This window comes from Hemitrygon akajei, chromosome 19 (assembly GCF_048418815.1).
Source record: "Hemitrygon akajei chromosome 19, sHemAka1.3, whole genome shotgun sequence".
NCBI lineage: Eukaryota > Metazoa > Chordata > Chondrichthyes > Myliobatiformes > Dasyatidae > Hemitrygon > Hemitrygon akajei.
The window spans coordinates 2431258-2450562 of NC_133142.1; the positions used below are offsets into that span (position 1 = coordinate 2431258).

The following is a 19305-nucleotide window of genomic DNA, read 5'->3' on the forward strand; positions in this document are numbered from 1 at the left end:
CATTGAGTGGTCAATTTATTAAGTACACCTCGTTAATGCAAATATCTAATTAGCCAATCATGTGGCTGATTAAAGCATGCAGACCTGGACAAGAGGTTCAGTTGTTGTCAGACCAAACATCAGAATGGGGGAAGAAATGTGATCTAAGTGACTTTGACCATGGAATGATTGTTGGTGCCAGATGGGGTGGTTTGAGTATCTCAGAAACTGCTGATCTCCTGGGATTTTCATGAACAACAGCCTTTAGTATTTACAGAGAATGGTGTGAGAAACAAAAGCCACATCCAGAGAGCAGCAGTTCTGTGGGTGAAAACTCCTTGTTAATGAGAGAGGTCAGAGGAGAATGGCCAGACTGGATCAAGCTGACAGTAACTCAAATAACCACGTGTTACAACAGTGGTGTGCAGAAGAGCATCTCTGAATGCACAGCACATCAAATCTTGAAGTGGATGGGCTCCAGCAGCAGAAGTCCAGGAACATATGGTCTGTGGCTGCATTATTAGGTAAAGGAGGTACAGAGTGGAGTGGCCATTGAGTGAGTACACTCACGTACTCAGTGCCCTGACTGATGAAGGACAGTGTGATGAAAGCCACCTTCACCATGCACTTTCAGGAAACCACGTACCTGTACTTCTAGGCCCTTCTGTTCTACACAGGAGGGATATAGAGTTGGGAAGGGGGTCGCTGGTTGTCCGTTTGACAGTGGGAATGACATTTGACAGAGTGGAAAATAGAAAGGTTGGCTGAGCTTAGCTCTTTACGGTTTGCCGTGAGCACAGCCGAGTTTCGTTGGACACTCTGGCCCTGAGCAGGTGATCACGGGGAGAGGTCAGACATTGTGCAAGACTTCAGACCCGAAAGAGAATTCCACAACTCAGCATTTTCCTCAGAAGGGTATTTAATGATTAAACTAAAGAAAAGGGCAGGCTCATTAATTTCGAACTCATGTTCTTTCCTCTCCGCTAAGCTGGAGCTCGATCATTCCAGTTTTGTATTTCTTATAGCAATACCAGTGCTGACCCATGCTGCGCCACCAGATTCAACCACCTGCCCCAGCAAACATCTGGTGCTGTTTGCTGTTCTGCTCCAGGTGCTGACCCATGCTGCTCCACCCTACCCTGGCCACATCTCCCCAGGGATCTCTACAACACGTCTCCCCAGGGATTTCCCCACCTGCCCCAGCAAACATCTGGTGCTGTTTGCTGTTCTGCTCTAGGGCTTCCTTGTCCTCTGGAGGATTCTGGGATTCTTCCGGAACTCTCAGGTTTCAGATTCAGATTTATTTAACATGCGTCCATGGAACACGTACAGTGAAATGTCATTTTCATTAACAACAACATACCCGAAGTCTTGCTGGGGGCAGCCCGCAAGTGCCTCCACCCATTCTGGCAGCAATGGAGCAAGGCCTCGTGGGTCAGCAGAACACAACAGCGGCAACAAAACAAGACCCCCTTGCCCCCTCACACTGCTCACACCCCCACTCACAGGGCCCCTCCACACCTCCAATCTCCAGGCACTAGGTCTGACTTGCGGACAACGGGCCTCCATCCTCCAGACCACACTGACCCAGGGGCTTTGACTTCCAGGCTCACTGACCGGTCTTCGACCTTCAGGGATTCCGCCTTTGGTATCAACCCCAGGACTTGCCCAATACAGGAATCTGAACTCTGGCCTTCAGTCTCTGCAGGAAAGTGTGAGGTGTTGTACTTTGGGAGGTCAAATGTAAGAGGAAATTGTACAGTGAATGGCAGAACCCTTGTACAGAGGGACCTTGGGGTGCAAGTCCAAAGCTGTCTGAAGTGGTTGCACAAGCAGATAGGATGGTAAAGGAGGTGCACTCTTTGCTTGCCCCCATCAGTCAGAGTATAGAAGTCAGGAAGCCATGTCACAGCCATAGAAAACTTTGGCCAGACCGCACTTCAGAATCAGAATCAGGTTTATTATCACCAGCAAGTGTCGTGAAATTTGTTAACTTAGCAGCAGCAGTTCGATACAATACATGATAATAGAGAAAGAAAGAATAAAGAAGTAAAGAAATAGCAGTAAGTATGTATACGTATATTGAATAGATTAAAATAGTGTAAAAACTTAAGTAATATATATTTTTTTAAAGTGAGGTAGTGTTCATGGGTTCAATGTCCATTTAGGAATTGTATGGCGGAGGGGAGAAGCTGTTCCTGAATCGCTGAGTGTGAGCCTTCGGACTCCTGGCGGGTAACAACGAGCAGAGGCCGTGCCCTGGGTGATGGGATCCTTTCATGGATGTCCCTTCCCGAGACACTGCTCCGTGAACACTATGGAGGCTCGTACCCAAGATGGAGCTGACTAATTTTACAAACTTCTGTAGCTTCTTGCGAGTAACATTCCCCCCCCCCCCCCCCATACCAGACAGTGATGCAGCCCTCCTTGGTTCACTTATAGAGTTTTTGAGTGTTTTAGTTAACAAACCAAATCTCTTCAAACTCCTAATGAAATACAGCCGCTGTCTTGCCGTCTTTATAGCTGCATCGATATGTTGGGATCAGATTAGATCCTCAGAGATCTTGACACCCAGGAACTTGAATTTGTTCTCTCTCTCCACTTATCCCTCTGAGGATTGGCCTGTATTCCCTCATCTTACCATTCCTCAAGTTCACAATCAGCTCCTTGGTCTTACTGATACTGAGTGCAAGGTTGTTGCTGCGACACCACTCAACCAGCTGGTATATCTTGCTCTTGTATGCCCTCTCATCTTCATCTGAAATTCCGAGAAGGATGTCGAGGCTTTGGAGAGGGTGCAGAGAGGGTGCGGAGAGGATGCGGAGAGGGTGCAGAGAGGGTGCGGAGAGGGTGCAGAGAGGGTGTGAAGAGGGTGCGGAGAGGGTGCGGAGAGGGTGCGGAGAGGGTGCAGAGAGGGTGCGGAGAGGGTGCGGAGATGGTGCGGAGAGGGTGCAGAGAGGGTGCGGAGAGGGTGCGGAGAGGGGTGCAGAGAGGGTACGGAGAGGGTGCGGAGAGGGTGCGGAGAGGGTGCAGAGAGGGTGCGGAGAGGATGCGGGAGAGGGTGCAGAGAGGGTGCGGAGAGGGTGCGGAGAGGGTGCGGAGAGGGGTGTGGAGAGGGTGCGGAGAGGGTGCGGAGAGGGTGCAGAGAGGGCTCACAGGGACGCTGCCTGGATTAGAGGCTTTAAGCTATAAGAAATAGTTGGACAAACTGGGATTGTTTTCTTGGAGCAACACAGGGGCGACTGGACAGAAGTTCATCAAATAATGAAGGGTATGGATATGCTAGACAGTTAGAGTTATTATCCGAGGCTGGAAATGTCAACTTCTAGAGGACAGAAGTGTAAGGCGTGAGGAGAGTTTTTTAACATGCAGGACAAGCTTGTTTGGGTAGAAGGTGATGAGTGCCAGTAACAGGTGACCGGGGAGGTGATGGAGTCACGCCTAATAGCAATATTTAAGAGGCATTTAGACACATGGACAGAAAGGTATTGGGGGGTTATGGACCATGGACAGTCAGGGAATGGGGGTATATGGACCATGGACAGACAGGGAATGGCGGGGGATATACACCATGGACAGATGGGGAAGTCCTCCAGGAGTTTCACTCTTGGTATGAAGGGAACAGATTGTTGCCTCTGCTAATGTTTCTGCATGTGGTTTGACAGCACCAGGTTCCACTCCCCACCGTGTAGGTCAGAGACCCTGGTTCTGATACATGGGAGATATCAGTGCATCACACTGGGTTGGCATTACAGAAATCCAAGTGACTTGCATAGATACAGGCTTGTCAGCCCAATGAGTCCATGTCGACCATGGTACTGACCCAGCTAGTCCCTATTCCCTGTATTCCATAAGACCATAAGGCATAGGAGCTGATTAGGCCGTTTGGCACATCGAGTCTGCTCCGCTATTCCATCATGGCTGATTTGTTATCCCTCTCAACCCCATTCTCGTGCCTTTTCACCACTGACTAACCATAAAGCTATCAACCTCTGTCCATGGTAATGAATTCCTCAGATTCACCACCCTCTGGCTAAAGAAATTCCTCCTCATCTCTGTTCTAAATGGACGTCCCTCTATTTTGAGGCTGTGTCCTCTGGCCTTAGACTCCCCCACCATAGGAAACATCCTCTTCACATCCCACTCTATCTGTGTCCTCTGGTCCTAGACTCACCCACTATAGGAAACATCCTCTCCACATCCACTCTATCTGTGTCCTCTGGCCTTAGACTCCCCCACTATAGGAAACATCCTCTCCACATCCACTCTATCTGTGTCCTCTGGTCCTAGACTCACCCACTATAGGAAACATCCTCTCCACATCCACTCTATCTGTGTCCTCTGGTCCTAGTCTCCCCCACTATAGGAAACATCCTCTCCACATCCACTCTATCTGTGCCCTCTGGTCCTAGTCTCCCCCACTATAGGAAACATCCTCTCCACATCCACTCTATCCGTGTCCTCTGGTCCTAGTCTCCCCCACTATAGGAAACATCCTCTCCACATCCACTTTATTAAGGCCTTTCAATATTTGATGGGTTTCAATGAGATCCCCCCCCCAATACTTTTAAACTCCAGCGAATACAGGCCCAGAGCCATCCAATGCTGGTTGTACGTTAATCTGTTTGTTCCCAGAATCGTCCTTGCGGACCTACTCCGGACCTCTCTAATGCAACCACACCCTTTCGTAGTAAGGGACCCAAAACTGCTCACAATACTCCATGTGAAGTCTGCCCAGTGCCTTATAAAGCCTCAGCATCACGTACGTCCTTGTTTTTATATTCTAGTCCTCTTGAAATGCATTTGCTTTCGCAACCACCGACTCAACCTGCAAATTAATCTTTAGGAAATCCTGCACAAGGACTCCCAAATCCCTTTGCGCCTCTATTCGCCTGAATTTTCTCCTTGTTTAGAAAATAGTCTACATCTTTATTCCTTCTATCAAAATGCACGACCATACACTTCCCAACACTGTGTCCCATCTGACACTTCTTTGCCCGTTCTCCTAATCTGTGTAAGTCCTTCTGCAGCCTCTCAGCTTCATCAACATTACATATTCCTCCACTTACCCTTGTATCATCTGCAAACTTGGCTAAAAACCATTAATTCTGTCATCCAAATCTTTGACATCTAACTCGGAAACAAGCAGTCCCAATACTGACCCCTGTGGAGCACCACTAGTCAATGGCAGTGTGGTGAACTACATATACCTGTCTGGACATGCCTCCCCCTGCTGACTGCTCCTGTGGCTCCTCCCACAGGCCCCTGTATAAAGGCGATTGGAGGCACTGCTCCTCCCTCAATCTCCAGGATGTTGTGTGATGGTCTCTTGCTGCTGACTGCTCTCTTCCAGCTAATAAAAGCCTATATCTCGTCTCACGTCTCCGAGAGTTATTGATGGTGCATCAGGCAGCCAACCAGAAAAGAGTCCTTAGTTCCCACTCTTTGCCTCCTGCCAATCAGCCAGTGCTGAAACCATGCTGGTATCTTTCCCGTAATACCACAACGCGTTAATCAGCCTCATGTGTGGCACCTTGTCAAAGGCCTTCTGAAAATCCAAATGCACGACATCCACTGATTTTCCTATGTCTATCCAGTTTGTTATTTTTTCAAACAATTCCAACAGATTTGCCAAGCAAAAATTTCCCCTTGAGAAAACCATGCTGACCGGTCTATTTTATCATGTGCCTCCAAGTACCCTGAAACCTCATCTTTAATAATGGCCTCCAACACCTTCTCAACCAATGAAGTCAGGATAACTTGGCTATAATTTCCTTTCTTCAGTTTCCCTCGCTTCTTAAAGAGTGGAGTGACATTTGCAATTTTCCAGTCCTCCAGAACCATTACAGAATCTAGTGATTCTTGAAAGATCATTACTAATGCCTCCACAATCTCTTCAGTCTCCTCTTTCAGAACCCTAGGATGTAATTCACCTGGTCCAGGTGACTTATCTACCTTTGGACCTTCCAAAGCTTCCCAAGAGCTTCCTCCTATGTAATAGCAATGAAACTCACTTCTGCCCCAACACTCTCAAATTACTGGCATTCTGTTAGTGACTTCCACAGTGAAGTTTCACACCAAATTTTATTTAGTTTCCCATTTCTTTGTTTCCCATTACTAGCTGTCCAGTGTCATCTTTCAGTGGTCCAATGACCACTCTTGTCTCTCGTTTTCTTATATATCTGGTAAAAACATTTGAATCTTCTTTGATATTATTGGCTAGCATACCATCATATTTGATCTTTTCTTTCCTATATTTGATAGGTTTCAATGAGATCCTCCCTTCATTCTTCTAAGCTCCAGAAAGTGCAGGCTTAGAGCCATCAAACGGTCCTCAAATGTCAACCCTTTCCTTACTAGAATCATTCTATTCCATAGAATCTGCCTGACCTACAGAACTGCTGAGCTCCTCCAGCATTTTATGAGTGGTGCTCCAGGTTTCCAGCATCTGCAGAATCTCCTGTGTCCTCTGATGACAACACAGTCTTTGTGTTTCGATCTAGTCAAATGGTAAACGTCTCTTCACCCTTTAGGTTCATTCATACAGCATGGATACAGGCCCTTTGGCCTGGCTTGCCCATGCCAGCCATGGTCCCAACAGGCTAGTCCCACTTGCCTGCACTCGGCCTGTATCCCAACCTGGACAGCCAGCGCCTTTTTCCCGGGGCGGATACAAAGGAGCGTAATTTTAAGATGTTTGGTGGAAAGTCTAGGGGAGTGTCGGAGGAAAGTTCTTTACACAGAGAGTGATGGGTGCCTGGAACGCCTTACTGGGAGTGGTGGTAGAAGCAGCTACATTAGGAACATTTAAGAAAGTCTTAGATACACACGATTGATAGAAAAAAATGAAGGATTACTGTATATAGAAGGGAAGTGTTATGTTGATCTTGGAGCAGATTAAAAGGTCAGCTCAATATCTCGGGCCGAAGGGCCTGTGCTGTGCTGTAACGTTCAGTGTGGCGGACGTACCGGCTGCTTAGCGGCCGAAGCTCAGCTCTGGACCTGATGGAATTTCCCAGCACTGGGAATATTGACAGAAGTCCTGTTTACAACCATTTCACGCGTCATCTGATAAGGTCTGACAAACAGTTGGGCAACAATTGGCTGGTGTTTGTCCATTCCAACATCAATGACTGGACCTGCAGACAAAGTTCGCATTCTCACTCTCACCCAGCACTGTTAAATCATTAACCCCCCTCCCCCCGAGTCGTGGGTGCAACAAACCGGGGCCAGTTTGTTCTCCTTCCACAGCTGTACTCTGGGGAACAGTTGGGCAGACTGGGCCAAGGTTTACTGGAGTTCAGGTCAATGAGAGGAGACCTATTGAAACCTCCAACATTGAGGGAGATCGACAGGCTGGGTGCTGAGGGACTGTTTCCTCTAGTGAGGGTATCCAAAAATGAGAAGTGGGCCAATAAGGTAAGGACCCTCAACATCGAGGACATGCCCTCTTCTTATTACTACCATCAGGGAGGAGGTACAAAAGCCTGAATGAAGACACACACTCAATGATTCAGGAACAGCTTCTTCTCCACCATCATCAGATTTCATGAACAATTTTCCTCTTTTCCACTATCTATCTATCTATCTATCTATCTATCTATCTATCTATCTATCTATGTACCATATGTATGTATCTATCTACCTAGCTATCTATTAATCTAACTATATATCTGTTTTATTATCTATCTATCTGTTTTTCTATCTGTCTATCTATCTAGCTTCCTATCTATCTTTCTGTTTATAGCATCGTAATTTTTTAGAAAGATTAAAGATTATCTTTATTTGTCACACGCACATTGAAACATATAATGAAATGCATCAAATCAACTCAGTGCGGTTTGTGCAGGGCAGCCCGCCAGTGCCACCACACTTCTGATGCCAACATAGCATGCCCACAACTTTCTCACCCTAACTCACGTGGGAGGCAACTGGAGCACCCGGAGGACACCCACACAGACAGCGTACAAAATCCTTACAGGCAGTGGTGGGAATTGAGCCCTGATCTGTGTTCGCTGGCTCTGTAAAGTGTCGCACTAAGCGCTCCGCTACCACGCTGCCCGATTAACTTGTCTTGCAGTTTTTTGGCCGCAGTACCTTTCTTGCACTGTACTGCCGCGAGAAAGCAACAGATTTCACAATTTACAAATCTGCGCACTCCAGATTTTTTATCTGGTTTCAGATGGTATGGAGCCTCCACAGGGCCCTGATCTCAGCCCCATCGAGGCTACCTGGAGAGAGGGAAGCAAGCGAGACAGCCAAAGTCTGCAGAGGAACTGTGGCAAGTTCTCCAAGATGCTTGGAACAACCCACCAATTGATTTTCTTATAAAAGTACTGTCCAGACAGGTATATGTAGTTCACCACAAGTACACTACTGTGTCCCCAGGTGAATTGATGCAGTTTTAAAGGCAAAGAGTGGTCACATTAAATATCGATTTGATTTAATTTTTTACTGATTAATCCTCTTTATAGTAAATTTTCTGATATTTAGAAATCTGTCATTTCATTAGTTTTGAAAGCATCTTCACTTCACAGATTTGTTTTACATGTGCCTAAGACTTATGCACAGTACTGGATGTCAATGATAAATATGGTTCCAGTTCTGAAGATGGAGTTAAAGAGGAATTTCTTCTCCCAAAGGGGCCCTGACCTTCCGAATTCTCGACCTGAGAGAGCAGTGGATGTGAGCTGCTGAAGGATAACAGATAGTTGTACATCAGAAGGCAAGGGTGATGGGGAAAACAGACACAGAATCACACACCATCGAAGCAGGCCCTTTGGCCCAACCTGCCAATGCTGACCAACTATTGTCATTTGACCATACAGAAAGTAGGGTGGGACTGCAACCAGAGGTCATAGGTTAAGAGTGAAAGGTGAAAAGTTTAAGGGGAGCATGACGGGAAACTTTTTCACTCTGAGGGCAGTGAGAGTGTAGAACGAACTGCCAGCACATGTGATGCATGAATCAGAATCAGGTTTATTATCACCGGCGAGTGTCATGAAATTTGTTAACCTAGCAGCAGCAGTTCAATGCAATACATAATCTAGAAGGAAAAAATAATAATAAATAATTAAGTAAATCAATTTACAATATATGAATATTGAATAGATTAAAATCATGCAAAAAACAGAAATAATTGTATATTTAAAAAGCGAGTTTGATTTCAATGTTTTAAGAGAAGTTTAGATAGGTATGTGGCCGATGGGGGTATGGAGGGCTATGGTCCCAGTGCAGGCCGATGGGAATGGGCAGTTTGAATGGTTTCACCATGGACTAGATGGGCTGAAGGGCCTGATTCTGTGCTCTACTTTTCAATGACCTTATGACTCAAATAAAACAATATTCTTCCAGACATGGAGCACCCACAGAACATAAACCAAAATATTACTACAAATAAATTAATGAAATATAATTTAAAATGCACGTAACGTGCAGCCCAGGTAAACAGTAAACCGCTCACTGTCGTGGTGACGAGACCTCGGTGGTGACGGGTATTCATTAGTCTCACAGCCCGAGGGAAGAAGCTGTTTCCCAGTCCTGATGCTCCTGCATCTCCTTCCTGACCAGGATTTCCAACTAGATTGGCCCCATTTGACTGCTTTTAGCCCATACCCCTCTAAAACATTTCCTATGCGTATATCTGTCCGACTCTCTGTTAAAGAGAACATGTCTTTGTCATGAGGACATGTTCAGTGCTTTTCTCTTTGAAGCAAAGGAGGTGACAGGTGACTTGATAGAGTGTACAAATTGATAAGAGGCACGGGTTGAGTGGATAGCCAGGGTGGAAGTGACAAATACCAGGAGGCATTGGGGGTGTCAGAGGTAGGTTTTAACACAGAGAGTGGTGGGTGTGTGGAACAGCCTGCCTGGAGTGGTGGAAGAGGCAGATACATCTGGGACATTGAAGAGACTCTTAGATAGGCACATGGACAATAAAAAAATGGAGGGCTATTTGGGGGGGGAAGGGTTAAACTGAAATTGGAGTAGGTAAAAAGGTTAGCACAACATGATGGGCTGTAGTGTTTGACTTTCTATGTAACTGTTGTTAATGATATTGGTACAGGAGCCAGGGTCAGGAACAATTACTACCCCTCAGCCATCAGGTCCCACACCACCAGGTTCAGGAACAGTTATCACCCCTCAACCATTAGGTCCCACACCACCAGATTCAGGAACAGTTATTACCCCTCAGCCATCAGGTCCCACACCACCAGGTTCAGGAACAGCTATTACCCCTCAGCCATCAGGTCCCACACCACCAGGTTCAGGAACAGTTATTACCCCCTCAACCATCAGGTCCCACACCACCAGGTTCAGGAACAGTTATTACCCCTCAGCCATCAGGTCCCACACCACCAGGTTCAGGAACAGTTATTACCCCTCAACCATCAGGTTCAGGAACAGTTATTACCCCTCAACCACCAGGTTCAGGAACAGTTATTACCCCTCAACCATCAGGTCCCACACCACCAGGTTCAGAAACAGTTATCACCCCTCAACCACCAGGTTCAGGAACAGTTATTACCCCTCAGCCATCAAGTTTCTTAACCAAAGTGGATAACTTCACTCACCACAACTCTGAACTGACTGCACAACCTACGTATACAGTCTCACTCTCAACCACTCTGCAACTCCCATTCTCCGTATTATTTATTTCTGATTTTTTTTGTATTTGCCTGGTTAGTCTTTTGCACATTGGTTGTTTGTTAGTCTCTGAGTGTAGTTTTTCATTGATTCTATTGTATTTCTTTATTCTACTGTGAATGCCTGCAAGAAAATGAACTTGCGGATGGTATACGGTGACATAGTTTGATAAGGAATTTACTGAGCTTTGCAAGACTGGCTCAGCCGTGGTCTTAATGGTGAAGTAGCTGTGAGCCTACTTTTGGAACAGGAGGAGGCCGTTCAATCTCTTGAGCGTGTTGAACTGTTCTGCAAAGTCACCAGTGATCGGTGACTAATTCCAAATCCCACACTGCTCAATAACCTTTGCTGAGGAAAAACTTTGCCCTGGATTTTAAATTAACCCACGACTCAGCAACAATAACCATTTGCAGGTTTCTCTCTGCCCCCCCCCCCCCCGGCTGGAGTGCTACCTCAGACAGCCCCCCAGGCTGGAGTGCGACCTCAGACTGCCCCCCGGCTGGAGTGCTACCTCAGACTGCCCCCTGGCTGGAGTGTTACTTCAGACTGCCCCCCGGCTGGAGTGCTACCTCAGACTGCCCCCTGGACAGCTCAGTGCTACCTCAGACTGCCCCCCTGGCTGGAGTGCTACCTCAGACTGCCCCCTGGACAGCTCAGTGCTACCTCAGACTGCCCCCTGGACAGCTCAGTGCTACCTCAGACTGCCCCCCTGGCTGGAGTGCTACCTCAGACTGCCCCCCGGCTGGAGTGCTACCTCAGACTGCCCCCGGGCTGGAGTGCTACCTCAGACAGCCCCCTGGCTGGAGTGCTACCTCAGACTGCCCCCTGGCTGGAGTGTTACCTTAGACTGCCCCCCAGCTGGAGTGTTACCTCAGACTGCCCCCCGGCTGGAGTGTTACCTTAGACTGCCCCCCAGCTGGAGTGTTACCTCAGACTGCCCCCCAGCTGGAGTGCTACCTCAGACTGCCCCCTGGACAGCTCAGTGCTACCTCAGACTGCCCCCTAGCTGGAGTGCTACCTCAGACTGCCCCCTGGGACAGCTCAGTGCTACCTCAGACTGCCCCCTGGCTGGAGTGCTACCTCAGACTGCCCCCCGGCTGGAGTGTTACCTCAGACTGCCCCCTGGCTGGAGTGTTACCTCAGACTGCCCCCCGGCTGGAGTGCTACCTCAGACTGCCCCCTGGACAGCTCAGTGCTACCTCAGACTGCCCCCCTGGCTGGAGTGCTACCTCAGACTGCCCCCTGGACAGCTCAGTGCTACCTCAGACTGCCCCCCTGGCTGGAGTGCGACCTCAGACTGCCCCCCGGCTGGAGTGCTACCTCAGACAGCCCCCTGGCTGGAGTGCTACCTCAGACTGCCCCCTGGCTGGAGTGCTACCTCAGACAGCCCCCTGGCTGGAGTGCTACCTCAGACTGCCCCCCGGCTGGAGTGCTACCTCAGACAGCCCCCCGGCTGGAGTGCTACCTCAGACTGCCCCCTGGCTGGAGTGCTACCTCAGACAGCCCCCTGGCTGGAGTGCTACCTCAGACTGCCCCCTGGACAGCTCAGTGCTACCTCAGACTGCCCCCCGGCTGGAGTGCTACCTCAGACTGCCCCCTGGCTGGAGTGTTACCTCAGACTGCCCCCCAGCTGGAGTGCTACCTCAGACAGCCCCCTGGCTGGAGTGCTACCTCAGACTGCCCCCCGGCTGGAGTGCTACCTCAGACAGCCCCCTGGACAGCTCAGTGCTACCTCAGACTGCCCCCTGGCTGGAGTGTTACCTCAGACTGCCCCCCAGCTGGAGTGCTACCTCAGACTGCCCCCTGGCTGGAGTGTTACCTCAGACTGCCCCCCGGCTGGAGTGCTACCTCAGACTGCCCCCTGGACAGCTCAGTGCTACCTCAGACTGCCTCCTGGACAGCTCAGTGCTACCTCAGACTGCCCCCCTGGCTGGAGTGCTACCTCAGACTGCCCCCCGGCTGGAGTGCTACCTCAGACTGCCCCCTGGACAGCTCAGTGCTACCTCAGACTGCCCCCTGGCTGGAGTGCTACCTCAGACTGCCCCCTGGACAGCTCAGTGGAGCAGCGGGTAGTGCTGCTGCCCAGGGTTCGATCCCGACCTCTGCTGCTGTCTGCGTGGAGTTTGTACGTTCTCCCCAAGATCGTAAGATCATAACATACAGGAGCAGAATTAGGCCATTCAGCCCATCGAGGCTCCGCCATTCCATCATGGTGATTTATTATCCCTCTCAACCCCATTCTCCTGCCTTCTTCCCATAACCTTTTACGCCATTATTAATCAAGAACCTATCAACCTCAGCTTGAAATATACCCAATGACTTGTCCCCATAGCTGTCTGAGTTGAGGAATTCCACAGATTCACCACCCTTTGGCTAGAGAAATTCCTCCTCATCTCCTTTCCAAATGGTCATCCCTCTATTCTGACGCTGTGGCCTCTGGCCCTAGACTTCCCCCTCTGTAAGAAACATCTTCCCCACGTCCACTCTATCCTGACCTTTCAATATTCAATAGGTTTCAATGAATACCTCCCTCATTCTTCTAAACTCCATCGAGTACAGGCCCAGAGACACCAAACACTCCACATATGTTAACCCTTTCATTCCCAGGATCATTTTGGGGTGATTTATACTACACCTAAGTTATGCTTCTACAATGGTAGAGTAGAGAAGAGATGGCCTTCTAGATGACAGCAAGTTGCAACAGTAGAGCAGTACAGCACAGAGAAGGGACTTCGGCTCTCAATGCAACTATTTGGCCATAAGATACAGGAGCAGGGTTAAACCATTTGGCCCATCAAGTCTACTCTACCATTTCCTCATGGATGATCTATTTTTCTTCACAGCCCCAATCTCCTGCCTTCTCTCGGTATCCCTACATGCCCTGACCAATCAAGAATTTATCAACCTCTGCCTTAAATATACATAAAGACTTGGTCTCTACAGGACACCCTTCTATTCTGCGGCTGTGTCCTGTGGTCTTAGAGTCCCCCACCATCGGAAACATCCTCTCCACATCCACTCTAACAAGGCCTTTCACCATTCGATAGGTGTCAATGTGGTCACCCCCCCATTCTTCTGTGTTCCAGTGAATACAGACCCAGAGCCATCAAACAGTCTTCATATGACAAGCTGTTTATTCCTGGAATCATTTTTGTCCCTTTGAACCCTCTCCAGTTTCTGTACATCCTTTTTAAGATGAGGACCCAAAACTGCTCACAATTCTCCAAGTGAGGCTTCACCAGTGCTTTATAAAGTCTCAACATTACATCCTTGTTTTTATATTCTCGTCCTATTGAAATGAATGCTAACATTGCATTTGCCTTCCTCACCACCGACTCAACCTGCAAATTAACTTTAGGGAATCCTGCACAAGAACTCCCAAGTCCCTTTGCAGTTCAGTTTTATGTATTTTCTCTCCATTTAGAAAATAATCAACCCTTTCATATCTTTGACCAAAGTGCACGACCATACACTTCCCAACACTGTATTCCATCTGCCATTTCTTTGCCCATTCTCCTAATCTGTCCAAGTCCTTCTGTAGCCTCTCTACTTCCTCAAAACTACCTGACCCTCCACCTATCTTCATATCATCTGCAAACTTTGCAACAAAGCCATCAATTCCATCATCCAAATCATTGACATATAATGTAAAAAGTATCGGTCCCAACACAGACCCCTGTGGAACACCACTACTCACCGGCAGCCAGTCAGAAAAGGCTCCCTTTATCCCCACTCTGCCTCCTGCCAATCAGCCTCTGCTTTATCCATGTTAGAATCTTTCCTGTAATACCATGGGCTTGTAGCTTGTTAAGCAGCCTCGTGTGTAGGTCTGTAGTCTAGTGTAACTTTCTCTGTGTTGGTTTTTACATAGTTCAGTCTAGTTTTTGTACTGTGTCATGTAACACCATAGTCCTGAAAAAACATTGTCTCGTTTTTACTATGTACTGTACCAGCAGTTACGGTCGAAATGACAATAAAAGTGACTTGACTTGATGTGTGGCATCCTGTCAAAGGCCTTCTGACTTTTACATTTACTACCACCTCTGATAGGGCATTCCACGTATTCACTACTCTCTCTGTAAATTTCCAACCTCTGACATCCCCCCTTTACTTTACTCCCGTCACCTTAAACATATGCCCCCTTGTATTAGCCATTTTCACCCTGGGAAAGGGTCTCTGGCTCCCCACTCAATTCATGCAACTTATCATCTTGCACATCTCTATCAAGTCACTTCTCATCATCCTTCGCTCCAACGAGAAAAGCCCCAGCACTTTTAACCTATCCTTATAAGACCGGGGAGGGGGGAGATCCCTGGGGAGAAGTCTTGGGAGGGGAAATCCCTGGGGCGATTGTTGGGGAGAGGAGATCCCTGGGGAGATGTGTTGGGAGGGGAGATCCCGGGGAGATGTGTTGGGAGGGGAGATCCCGGGGAGATGTGTTGGGAGGGGGGGATCCCGGGGAGGTGTGTTGGGGTGATCTCTGGGGAGGTGTGTTGGGGAGATCCCTGGGCAGATGTGTTAGGGAGAGGAGATCCCTGGGGAGATGTGTTGGGAAGATCCCTGGGCAGATGTGTTGGGAGGGGAGATCCCAGGGAGATGTGTTGGGGTGATCCCTGGGGAGATGTGTTGGAGAGATCCCTGGGCAGATGTGTTGGGGAGGGGAGATCCCTGGGGAGATGTTTTGGGAGGGGAGATCCCTGGGGAGATGTGTTGGGGTGATCCCTGGGGAGATGTGTTGGAGAGATCCCTGGGCAGATGTGTTGGGGAGGGGAGATCCCTGGGGAGATGTTTTGGGAGGGGAGATCCCTGGGGAGATGTGTTGGGGAGATCCCTGGGGAGATGTGTTGGGGGGGGGGAGATGTGTTGGGAGAGGAGATCCCTGGGGAGATGTGTTGGGGAGATCCCTGGGGAGATGTGTTGGGAGGGGAGATCCCAGGGAGATGTGTTGGAAGGGGAGATCCCAGGGAAATGTGTTGGGGTGATCCCTGGGGAGATGTGTTGGAGAGATCCCTGGGCAGATGTGTTAGGGAGAGGAGATCCCTGGGGAGATGTGTTGGGGAGATCCCTGGGCAGATGTGTTGGGAGGGGAGATCCCTGGGGAGATGTGTTGGGAGGGGAGATCCCTGGGGAGGTGTGTTGTAGAGATCCCTGGGGAGATGTGTTGGGGAGATCCCTGTGGAGATGTGTTGTAGAGATCCCTGGGGAGATGTGTTGTAGAGATCCCTGGGGAGATGTGTTGGGAGAGGAGATCCCTGGGGAGATGTGTTGGGAGGGGAGATCCCTGGGGCGATGTGTTGTAGAGATCCCTGGGGAGATGTGTTGGGGTGATCCCTGGGGAGATGTGTTGGAGAGATCCCTGGGCAGATGTGTTGGGGAGGGGAGATCCCTGGGGAGATGTGTTGGGAAGATCCCTGGGCAGATGTGTTGGGAGGGGAGATCCCAGGGAGATGTGTTGGAAGGGGAGATCCCAGGGAAATGTGTTGGGGTGATCCCTGGGGAGATGTGTTGGAGAGATCCCTGGGCAGATGTGTTAGGGAGAGGAGATCCCTGGGGAGATGTGTTGGGGAGATCCCTGGGCAGATGTGTTGGGAGGGGAGATCCCTGGGGAGATGTGTTGGGAGGGGAGATCCCTGGGGAGGTGTGTTGTAGAGATCCCTGGGGAGATGTGTTGGGGAGATCCCTGTGGAGATGTGTTGTAGAGATCCCTGGGGAGATGTGTTGTAGAGATCCCTGGGGAGATGTGTTGGGAGAGGAGATCCCTGGGGAGATGTGTTGGGAGGGGAGATCCCTGGGGCGATGTGTTGTAGAGATCCCTGGGGAGATGTGTTGGGGTGATCCCTGGGGAGATGTGTTGGAGAGATCCCTGGGCAGATGTGTTGGGGAGGGGAGATCCCTGGGGAGATGTGTTGGGAAGATCCCTGGGCAGATGTGTTGGGAGGGGAGATCCCAGGGAGATGTGTTGGGGTGATCCCTGGGGAGATGTGTTGGAGAGATCCCTGGGCAGATGTGTTGGGGAGAGGAGATCCCTGGGTGATGTGTTGGAGAGATCCCTGGGGAGATGTGTTGGGAGAGGAGATCCCTGGGGAGATGTGTTGGGGAGATCCCTGGGGAGATGTGTTGGGAGGGGAGATCCCAGGGAGATGTGTTGGAAGGGGAGATCCCAGGGAGATGTGTTGGGGTGATCCCTGGGGAGATGTGTTGGAGAGATCCCTGGGCAGATGTGTTAGGGAGAGGAGATCCCTGGGGAGATGTGTTGGGGAGATCCCTGGGCAGATGTGTTGGGAGGGGAGATATGTTGGGAGGGGAGATCCCTGGGGAGGTGTGTTGTAGAGATCCCTGGGGAGATGTGTTGTAGAGATCCCTGGGGAGATGTGTTGGGAGGGGAGATCCCTGGGGAGATGTGTTGAAGAGATCCCTGGGGAGATGTGTTGGGAGGGGAGATCCCTGGGACGATGTGTTGTAGAGATCCCTGGGCAGATGTGTTAGGGAGAGGAGATCCCTGGGGAGATGTGTTGGAGAGATCCCTGGGCAGATGTGTTGGGGAAATCCCTGGGGTCATGTGTTGGGGGTGGAGATGTGTTGGGAGAGGAGATCCCTGGGGAGATGTGTTGGGAGGGGAGATCCCTGGGGAGAGGAGATCCCGGGGAGATATGTTGGGGAGATGTGTTGGGAGGGGAGATCCCGGGGAGATGTGTTGGGAGGGGAGATCCCTGGGGAGAGGAGATCCCGGGGAGATATGTTGGGAGGGGAGATCCCTGGGGAGATGTGTTGGGGAGATCCCTGGGGAGATGTGTTGGGGGGGGGAGAAGTGTTGGAAGGGAAGATAAATAGGTTGCTCACCTTGCACCCATGGGATTGGGCTGAAGGGATCAGGTTCTGAGTGTGACACATGACCAGACTTCCTGTGACAGGATGGTGATTATTAAGAAGCCTCTTCATCCAATTTTACTGCATGTTTTTCTTTCAATAAAACATGAAAGATCTTCCACTGTGTTTGTTGTAGAGAGTGCGTGTTCTATTAAACATTAACTGGGAAGGACACCACTATCATGCTTATGTCACAAAGGCTAATCTGTCACTCAGAAACACGTGCTTCTGTGGGCACAGTATCTCATTCAGGTGTGAGTATGATGCAGAGAGACAGTGAGTGAGGCAAGGAGGTAGAGAGAGGGTGCAAAAGAAAGAAAGTGTGACATTGAGAGAAACAGAGAGAGAGGGAAAGAAAGATAATGGGAGAGAGACAGAGACAGAAGTAGATAGAGAGAGAGAGACAGATAGAAACAGAGAAACAGAGAGAGATGAAGTCAGACAGGCAGAGATATAAATACAGACAGGCCGCCCCTCCAGACTCTACCCCCTCATCACACAGTCGGGACAATTCGGTGGGTCACTGATCCTGTATGTCTTTGGACGTGGAAGGCAACCGGAGCTCCTGAGGGAAATCTACAGGATCACAGGGAGAACATGCAAACTGCACACAGACAGACTGCAGGTAGATGGAGACATGAGGCAGAAACTCTCCTAACTGTGCCCACTGTGCTGCCCCAGATTCCCTGTAACAGCCCTGGTTTGGGGGGGGGGGGTATTCACAACAGAAGCAGTATACATGAGGACTGAGGCAGACTTAATGTTGTCCCACATAGTGTGGAGATCACAATTCTACAGTACACACTGTGCAGCTGAGCACAACGTACAGAGACTGCTGACCACAGTGAAATCTGAATCAGAATCACTGACTTACCTGTTGTTTTCTGGCAGCAAACACATAAAAATCTATAAACTACAAAAATAAATAAATAGTTAAAAATAGTGAAATAATCTTCATGGGTTTATTGTCCACTCAGGAATCTGATGGCCAAGGGGAAGAAGCTGTTCCTGAATTGTTTGAGTGTGTGTCTTTGGGCTCCTGTACCTCCTCCCTGATGGTGACAATGAGAAGAGGACATATCCTGGGTGGTGAGGGTTCTCCTTCCTGAGGCATCGCCTTTTGAAGATGTCTTCCATGGTTTGGAGAGTTGTGCCCATGATGGAGCTGGCTGAGACTACAACCCTCTGGCCTCCCGTGATCCCGTGCGTCAGAGCCTCTGTACGGGGCGATGATGTAGCCAGTCAGAATAGAACATAGAACAGCACAGACCTTTCAGCCACGATGTGGTAACTTTATGGCCTAAGATCAATCTAACCCTTCCCTCCCACATAGCCCCATCCATGGGTCTATCTAAAGGTTAATTTGCAGGTAGAGTCGGTGGCAAGCAAGGGAAATGACACATTCATTACAAGAGGTCTAGAATACAAGAGCAGGGCTGTGATGCTGAGGCTTTATAAGGCCCTGGTGAGGCCTCACCTCGAGTATTGAGAGGGCTCCTCATTTATGAAAAGATGTGCTTCCATTAGAGAGAGTCCAGAGGAAGTTCACGAGAATAATTCCAGGACCAAAAGGTTTAACATACAAGGAGTGTTTGATGGCTCTGGGCCTGTACTTGCTGGCGTTTACAGGGGGCATCTCATTCAAACCTACCGAACATTGAAAGGCCGAGATAGGGTGGATGTGGAAAGGATATTTCCTGCAGTGGGTGGGGGGGAGGAGCCTAGGACAGAGGGAACAGCCTCAGAAGAGAAGGACATTCATTTAGAACAGAGTTACGGAGGGGTTTCTTCAGCCAGAGAGTAGTGACTTTG

The 19305-nt window shown here is 49.4% G+C and overlaps 1 protein-coding gene across 1 annotated transcript in view; it reads left to right on the forward strand.

Moving 5' to 3' along the window:
* Positions 1-1216, forward strand: part of LOC140742142 (cytosolic 10-formyltetrahydrofolate dehydrogenase-like) — a 55635-nt gene extending 54419 nt beyond the window's left edge. Inside the window, exon 16 of the mRNA XM_073072945.1 lies at positions 968-1216. Within this exon, the coding sequence (XP_072929046.1) occupies positions 968-1216 (249 nt within the window). The remainder of the gene's footprint in view (positions 1-967) is intronic.
* Positions 1217-19305: the final 18089 nt, after the last annotated feature.